Raw genomic sequence first — 8,457 nt, 5'->3', positions numbered from 1 at the left:
TGCCTGATACTTCTGCCTATTCTGGCCACTTTGCTACGGGGCTTTGCTCACTGGATTCCTGTGCAGGGGCTCAGAAATTGCATTGCGTTGGAGGCAAGCAAGCCAAGTGAGTCCAGCCTCCACCCCTGGGGAAGAGGCCTGTTCTGTCAGCAGGGGCGCTGCTACTCAGCTCTGAAGAACTGGTGCCCTGGGGAAGCCCCAGGAGGTCAGCTCCAAGAGGACCAGGGATGCTCCTCTGTCTTGTTTCCTGCTTAGGTTCCCTACTTAAGTGCCTGGCAAAAGCAGACGCTCAATAAATATCAGATGAATGAAAGAGTGCAGATTCAGCATTGCAAGAGCTTCCAAATGTTCAAGAGAAGCCCCAAAGATGGAGTTTTTGTATGGAATTTAAATATTTGTTAAACACCGTGTGGTCCAGATTAGATACATGTGGAGGCGGGATCCTGCTTGGTGACCTAAATCCAAGCCACCCGAGCCTCTCTCTGCTCTCCAGGAAACCTACAGGGGCTGGGGCACTGATCAAAGTGTTGTCCCTGATAGCTTATGAGGGCCTGGTGGCCCAGCCCCTGCCAGCTTCTCCATCACCAGGCTCCAGCAACACTGGCGTCCTTTCCATGTCTTGAATGAATCTGGCTCTTTGCTGCCACCCCATAAGGACCAGTCCTCCCCGTGCAGCGGGAGAAGCTGCCCCTCCCCCCTCCCGCACTGTCCCATGGAGACCGGCCTTGGCACCTGGCCCACTGGCCTCTCCTCCCCAGGTCCTTCCATCGTCTTGCCTGCCTGATAACCCATCCCTCACCTCTCTAGTCTTTGACTGTCTTGTCCCTTTATTCCAACCACCCAATGCCATGGCCGCCCTTGGTCCTTGTCATCTCCTGGGATGGCCCCACCTTTTGGAAGGTTCTGTGCAAACATTCTTACTCTGTGGCCACAGCCTCCTATTTTTCTTGCCCTCTCATCTAGGGACACCTGCTACCCCTGTTCTTTAACCATATCAACATCACTCTGCTTCCCTCATCTCCTATGTTCATTTTCTTCCCCAATTTAGCCATTTCCCATAGTATAACCAGAATCCCCAACACCCTTGAATATTGGCTGCCCATCTGACGAATCCCCAACTCTGGAGCAATCCACTGTCTGCCATTCTTGGGCCCGCTGAGCTTGGCTACAGTAGTTCACATAAGAAATGCATGCCTCCTGGCTCCAGCAAGGCCCTCAAAGCCCCTGGAACACATTCAGGCTTCGCTCCCTGCCCTTGACCATCATAGATCCTCCCAACACCTGTGCCCCCCTCAAACCTCAAATCCTTCCAGGGCTGCCTCACCCTTCCTTCCTTCCTTCCTTCCTTCCTTCCTTCCTTCATCCTCCTCCTTAACCTGCGAACCAACCTGTCTCCGGATCTGATTAGTTTCTTTTCTCTGGAACACTCCTTTCCCCCATTTTGCTTGTCCTTTGGGACTCAGCTTTTATGTCTCTTCCTCCGGGAAACCCTCTCAAGCCGTCCCCTCCCAGCTCCCCAGGCTGGACCCCCCTTCTCTCTGCTCTCAGAGCACCTGCTCTCACCTGACGGTGGATCATCCTACACCGTGACACTGTCCTAATTATCGTCTCTGTCGCCACAGCCTCCTGGAAGACGGACTTTCTCAGGTTCACCGCTGGGCCCCTCGCAGCAAGAAAGGCACTGAAGCATTAAGTGTTCAGTAGATATCCTTTCACCTGCAGCCCACGCTTTTTACCTGTGTGTGCGGTTCTGCCTCTACCAGCCCTTTCTCCCTCTCTCCATGTACCAGATTCTACCCCCGTCAAGCTCAGTTCACAGTTCACTCCCTTCACAGCCTCCTTTCTGATAACCCTGGAAGGAGATCATCCCCTTTCCCTCTGAATGCTCCAGGTACTGGGTCTGTGTCACGCGCATGCGATTTCTCATTGACTTTTTTTTATACTATAATTATTTCGAACTACGCAAGTTCCTTGTGGATAGGCTCTCTAGCTATGTCATCTCTCTGTTCCTAGCAGTTAACCTAGAACATTTTGGATGGACAGGCAAGTGGAAATGTAACAAGAGATGCTTACTGGAAACGTGTTTCCTACCGCTGTGACAAATTAACCATAAACTTGGTGACTTAAAAACAACACAGATTTATTATCCTCTGGTTCTGGAGACCAGGCATCCAAAATGTCACTGGGCTGAAATCAAGATGTCAGCAGGGCTGGTTCCAGAAGGAGGCTCCAGGGTGAATCCATTTCTTTGCCATTTCACGTCTCGACAGGGCACCTGCAATTCTTGGCCTGTGGCCCCCTTCTTTGTATCCCTCCAGCCTTCTCTGTCTCTGACACTTCTGCCTCCTCTTTATAAAGACCCTTGTGATGACATTGGGTCACCCAGATAACCCAGGATAATTTCCCATCTCAAGATCCTTCACTTAATTACATCTGCAAAGTCCCCATTACCCTATAAACATTTACAGGTTCCAGGGACTAGGTCCTGGTGATCTTGGGGGACCATCATTCAGCTTATTACAGTAGTATTTATTATGTCAGTAATAGTTGATGAGGAAACCACACTTCTTGGCTCCCTGCTGTTTTTTTAAAAAATAAATTTATTTATTTTATTTATTTGTTTTTGGCTGTGTTGGGTCTTTGTTGCTGCGTGCAGGCTTTCTCTAGTTGCGGCGAGCGGGGCTACTCTTTGTTGCAGTGCGCGGGCTTCTCATTGTGGTGGCTTCTCTTGTTGCGGAGCATGGGCTCTAGGTGCATGGGCTTCAGTAGTTGTGGTGCGCGGGCTTAGTAGTTGTGGCTTGTGGGCTCAGTAGTTGTGGCTCTCTGGCTCCAGAGCGCAGGCTCAGTAGCTGTGGCGCATGGGCTTAGGTGCATGTGGCATGTGGGATCTTCCCAGACCAGGGATTGGCAGGTGGATTCTAAACCACTGTGCTACCAGGGAAGTCCCTCCCTGCTGTTTTAATTCCGCCAGAAAAGTTGGAGGATTTCTTTTCTATGGGACGTGGATATTGGAGTCAATCGTCTAGGGATGCATCGTTTATAAAGTTCCCAGACCTTGGTCCTGAAAAGCCGGCCCAAAAAGACATAAATCACTGGATTCAGGCAGCTGTTGATGAAAGCAAAGAAGTTGGCCCATTGCAGGCCCAGGTCGGTGAAATTCTCCCAGAAGCAGCCTCTGACAGCCCACACCTGGAACAGGAATTCCAGGAAGGCAAAGAAGTGGTAGGGGGTCCAGCAGAGCAGGAAGGCCGCCACGAGCATGAGTATCAGGGCCGTGGTCTTGCCATCCGTGGGCCCCCCGCACCTTGTCTTGCTGACCTTTTCCCGCCCGCGCAGGGCTGCCAGGATGTGATAGTTGAAGAAGACAATCGCAACCAGTGGGAGGAGAAACCCCAGCACGTTTAACTCCACCATCCTTGCAAAGGGCCAGGCCTCATTGGGGTACAGCAGCACACAGGCGGAGATATTCAGTTCCGGGACAGCTTTGACGGAGCGCAGCAGGAACGTGGGGATACTTAGGAGGCCCCCCACGGCCCAGATGAGCACGCAGGTGGTCTGAGCCCACCGCCGTCGCCGCCGCCTCCAGCTGGCCATGGGGTGCACCAGCACGCAGTAGCGGTCCTGGCTGATGGCCACCACCAGGAAGATACTGATGAAGAGATTGGCCTTGATGACGCCGTTGACCACGCGGCAGAGGGGGGCTCCGAAAGGCCAGTTGAATTCCTTCCAGATGTTCTCTGCCCAGAAGGGCAAGCCCAAGACGAACACCAGGTCGGAAGCCGCCAGGTTGGCCAGGTAGATTTCTGCCGCGTTCAGACGCCGTCGGGCCAAGAGAAGGACGGACAGCACAAAGAGGTTTCCCAGCAGCCCGCAGAAGCAGATGGTGATGATAAATGTGGGTAAGACGCTATGCAGCAGGTCCCAGGCTTCCTGAGCGCTGTCACAGGACGTGGCATTTGGAGGCGGGAGCTGGCTCTGGTTGGAGGACAGGAGCTCCAGGAGGGTCCGGGAGGCCATCCACGGTGACCTGCAATGAACGTCACAGAGCATCACACGGGAGGCGGCCGATTCCAGCCCGCGGCCCATCCAGCCTGTTCCCAGTTTTGGAAAATAAAGTTTTATTGGCACACAGCTGCATCCACTTATTTACCTTTTGTGTTACAACAGCAGAGTTGCAACAGTGGCCCTTTGGCCCGCAAAACTGAAAATATTTACCACCTATTCCCTTAGATGAAAATTTTGCCGACCCCGGGTATAAAGGAAAGGACCAGGGCTTTGAAACCCGAGTTCAAATCTTGACGTAACTACTTGGTGTGGGCCACTTAGACCCACTGACTTTTATTTTCCTTTTAGAACATTGGATCTAATTGTATCCCTCTTGTGGGATTGTGGCAAGGACTGACGAGTGTATCTGTGGAGAGCTTGGCCTGGTCGCCTGGCTTAGAGGAAACACTCAATGGAAGGGGAAGATGAGTCTTATTTACAACCATACCATTATTATTAGCAGTGTTTCATTAAACAAAGCACTGGCACAAAGTAGGTGCTCATGTTTGATTTAATGAGCACCTACTTTGTGCCAGTACTTTGCCAGGTGCTGGAGATACAGGGAACAGGGCCCAGCCCCCTGAAGGTGCTCACCATCTAGAGGGAGGCAGACATGGAGACAGTGGTCGATGACCGAAGATGGAATGAAGCAAGGAAGAAGCCCGGCCCTCAGGGATGCTGACCCACTGGGACTGGGGCCAGTAGGGTGGAGGAGGTGAGGGTAGTAGTAGAAGGTGTGGGGTTTCTGGGGCTCCACACCTAAAAATCCTCCTCCCACCTGGATGAGTTAATATACGCAAAGCGCTTCAAATGGCTCCTGGCTCTTTGTAGTCTCTCGCTACCCGTTAACTACCGTTATCATCATCGTTATCCTTAGTGATGCCCAAGAGTCCTTCCCTTCAACTGGGCAAAACTCATAGTATCCAACACAAGATATTGCGTAAGAGAGCTGATCTCGGGAAAGTCTATTTGGCTCTGCAGTCTTAGGCAATCACTTTGTGTCTCTGAGCCCGACTTTCCTCATCTGAGGAGGATGTGATGACCTTCTCACTGTGACACTGTAACCCACACACTGTGCCATTCACATCGGGTAAAATCCATGGGTCCCTCCATTCGTTCATCCACTGGACGAGTATGTACTGAGCACACACTATGTGCTAGGCACTGTTCTAGGTATTTGGGACATAGCCGTGAATCAAACAGGCAAAACGCCCTGCCCTCAAGGTGCTTCTAGCCTTGTGGGAGGAGAGAGGCAATGACAATAAGTACACGGAATAAACCTGTTAGCCGGGGAGGGGCAGCCGTGGAAGCAGTGAGCTGTGACCAGGCTCTAGATATAGTCTGAAGGTAGAACCACCATGATTTGCAATCGGATATGGGTTATGACAAAAGAGGAGTTGCATGATGCTTAGATTTTTGGCCTGAGCACCTGGAAATAGGAAGTTGCAGTCAACTGAACTGGAGATGACGGAGTGAAGAGGGAGCAGGTTTTTTGGCGGGGAAGATCGGGGGTTCACGTCTGGACATGTGGAGGCTGAGCTGTCGCTTGGACATCAGGTGGGGATCTGGGGCAGTTGGCTACACAACACTGGTGTTGAGAGACCACGTCTGAGATGGTGATACATCACTGGGAGTTGTAATCACACAGATGGTATTTGGCATTTAAAGTCACAGGACTGGATGAAATCACCAAGGGAGAGTGTAGGCAGAGAAGAGAATCAGCTGCTGGGCTGCCAGTTGACAGGTCAGCAGAGGACATGGGAAATGATGGGTTAGGAGGCTATGACGTATCTGTGGCTTATAGGGTTCTGACCCAGAGCATATGGAAGAGAAAGGACACTCTTCTTTTGTCATTGATTTCAGGGCATAAATCCACCATGAAGTATTTATTTTGTTATTTGGCAATACTTTTCAATTTTGCAATGAGTCCTTCTGGCAACAATGAGCAAAAAAAGAACGTTTAATGAAAATTTAAGTCCTGAACTTCTGTCTCTCAGGGAAGTCAATGATGAACGTGTAACTTGCACAAAATATTTATTGATGTTTATATCGTGATGGGGGCTGTAGCGCTTTCCCTGACCACAAGGAAACCTAACACAAAGCTGCTACTTCAGAAGTTGGTATTTTTCAAAGATCAGCCCTAAGACGTTGATTTCACTCATATTACTGCAGAAGATGCTGTGACTTTTCACTTAGAGCAAACGACTGTTCTTAAAGTTAATTCAGCTCATTTTTAGTGTCAGGTTATCTTGTGCACACACAAAAATGGAAGTGATGGCTGATTAATGTGACGGCTCCGCAAGAAATCCACGGACAGTGAAATGGTGCCAGTTTGATACCAGTATCCTCAGAGTCTTCAAATAGAAAAATCAGTCAATTCCAATCATGATTCAATTTTTTTATACAGTTCATGGAATCAAAGCAAAACTTGTGAAAGTTCATTCTGGCAAAATGAAACAATGGACATTTTGTGAATGCTATTCTAAACTCAGTTTAAATTGTTCACATTGGAGAGAAAGTTGTATTTTTCTGATGATCACACACATTTTGGTGGGGCCCAGTGTCATGCTAACAACAATATTCTTGCTAAAATAAGAGACCGATGAAGCAGAAATGTACTTTGAACAGGTCATGGTGCACACACAATTTGTAATTGCATATAAATGATATCAATATCAATAGTTTACCAATTGATATGGAGGTTATATTTGACAAGATTTACAAAATTCTAAAACATAAGATTTGTAGTTCAGAATTACTGAACTACGAACTTTGTGATGAAGTTGATGAGGAATTTTTTTTTGGCCGTGCTGTGAGGCTTGTGAAATCTTAGTTCCCCAACCAGGTATCAAACCCATGCCCTCGGCAGTTAAAGCACAGAGTCCTACACACTGGACCGCCAGGGAATTCCCTTGATGAGGAATTAAAACAACTTTAGCATGCATTTTCTTTCTCTGCTGCCCATCATAAATCAATTTTAGAAGACACTAAGTGCCCTAAAATGTTATTCAATTATTTGTTACAGCAGAGTTGAGAATTTTTGTTGAATTTTGTTCCAAATCAATGAGGAATCTTCGAACAAGTATTCAATGAATGGAGCACCAAAACATCAGCTTTTAGAGCTTTTAGCAGATTGTAGTTATTGAAAACAAAACTTTTATGCAGAAAATAATTGAAATTTATAGCTAAAAAACAAGGGAGAAAATGATCAGACTAAGCGATGAGAGGTCAAATGGTGCACAAGATTTAATTTTTGAATTTTATAATGAGCTTTGGAATGTCTCAATTTGTGGGAAGCATCTTTTCAATTGGAGAAGTTCATATTTTGTAGAAAATTGAGATGAAATTGGGACAGCCCCTGATCTGCAGCATCTAAATTTGACAAAGCATTCAAAACTTATAAATAGCTACAACTTATCTGAAGAGTTTAATGTGGTGAAAATATTTGTTGAAGGAACTCAAACTAAGGCAAAAAGACAGCACCTGTGAAAATATCTGGGCTGAAATATTTGCATAATTCCATATGCAAAGAATTAGACTTGAGAATAGCCTCTGCTTGGCAGAATTTGCTCAGAGTTTATCAGATACCTCAACACCTGCAGAGAGAACATTTTCTTCATTAAATATTTTCTGGTCCAAGAGAAGAGTCAATTGAAGTTGCTAATTTAAATTTATTAACCATAAAATTTGAAGGAAAAAAATTCAGGCAATTATATGGAACCATTAAAAATAATAAGACCATATTGAGAGAAAAATACATTCTCTGGAAAATGCCAAAGACATATGAGAGTCAGATACAAGCTCAAGAAGCTAATTGTAGCACTTGCATATGTACCCAAACTAATTATTTTGCTTATGTTATTTTTCAATGTTCAGTTAATTAACATAAAGAAAATCTTTCATTTTGCTTTAATATATGTAGATGGATGAATATATTTAGATTTTTTTGGAAAAAATATTTTTGACTAGAACTACTTTATAACTCCATCAATATAATATAACCAATTTGTTGGGGTGTGTGTGTGTATACACATAAATATATACAGTTAAATATATAATTATTTTGAAAATAGCTTTTAATTAGAACTACTTTTATAACTCCATGAATATAATATAAACAATTCATTGGTGTGTGTGTGTATATACATATACATACATGTATATATAATTAAATATACATATTTTTTGAAAATAGCTTTTGACTAGAACTACTTTATAACTCCATCAATATAATATAATCAATTTTAAGTGTTTTGTAGTAATTTGCTTTGGCAGCCACAGGAAAGCAATACACCCAGCAAACCTGATTTCTCAGATACCTGGTGGCCCTCCATGCCCCGCCCCTGGCAGCCCCCTTGTACTACACACACGTGTGGGAGCTGCTTCCTAAGACTGCCGTTGGGCCTCATGCCA

The 8,457-nt window shown here is 46.3% G+C and overlaps 1 protein-coding gene across 3 annotated transcripts in view; it reads right to left on the bottom strand.

The window, feature by feature from the left end:
• Nucleotides 1-2,179: 2,179 nt before the first annotated feature.
• The window catches only part of LOC132359970 (B2 bradykinin receptor-like), a 57,390-nt gene continuing 51,112 nt past the window's right edge, over nucleotides 2,180-8,457 (bottom strand). For all 3 annotated transcript variants that reach the window (XM_059914955.1, XM_059914954.1, XM_059914953.1), the window contains one exon: nucleotides 2,180-4,027. In XM_059914955.1, coding sequence (XP_059770938.1) covers nucleotides 2,959-4,017 — 1,059 coding nt within the window. In that variant the 5' untranslated portion in view covers nucleotides 4,018-4,027 and the 3' untranslated portion in view covers nucleotides 2,180-2,958. The remainder of the gene's footprint in view (nucleotides 4,028-8,457) is intronic.

This window comes from Balaenoptera ricei, chromosome 2, assembly GCF_028023285.1.
Source record: "Balaenoptera ricei isolate mBalRic1 chromosome 2, mBalRic1.hap2, whole genome shotgun sequence".
Lineage (NCBI taxonomy): Eukaryota > Metazoa > Chordata > Mammalia > Artiodactyla > Balaenopteridae > Balaenoptera > Balaenoptera ricei.
This window is presented reverse-complemented; position numbering and strand designations above follow the sequence as displayed.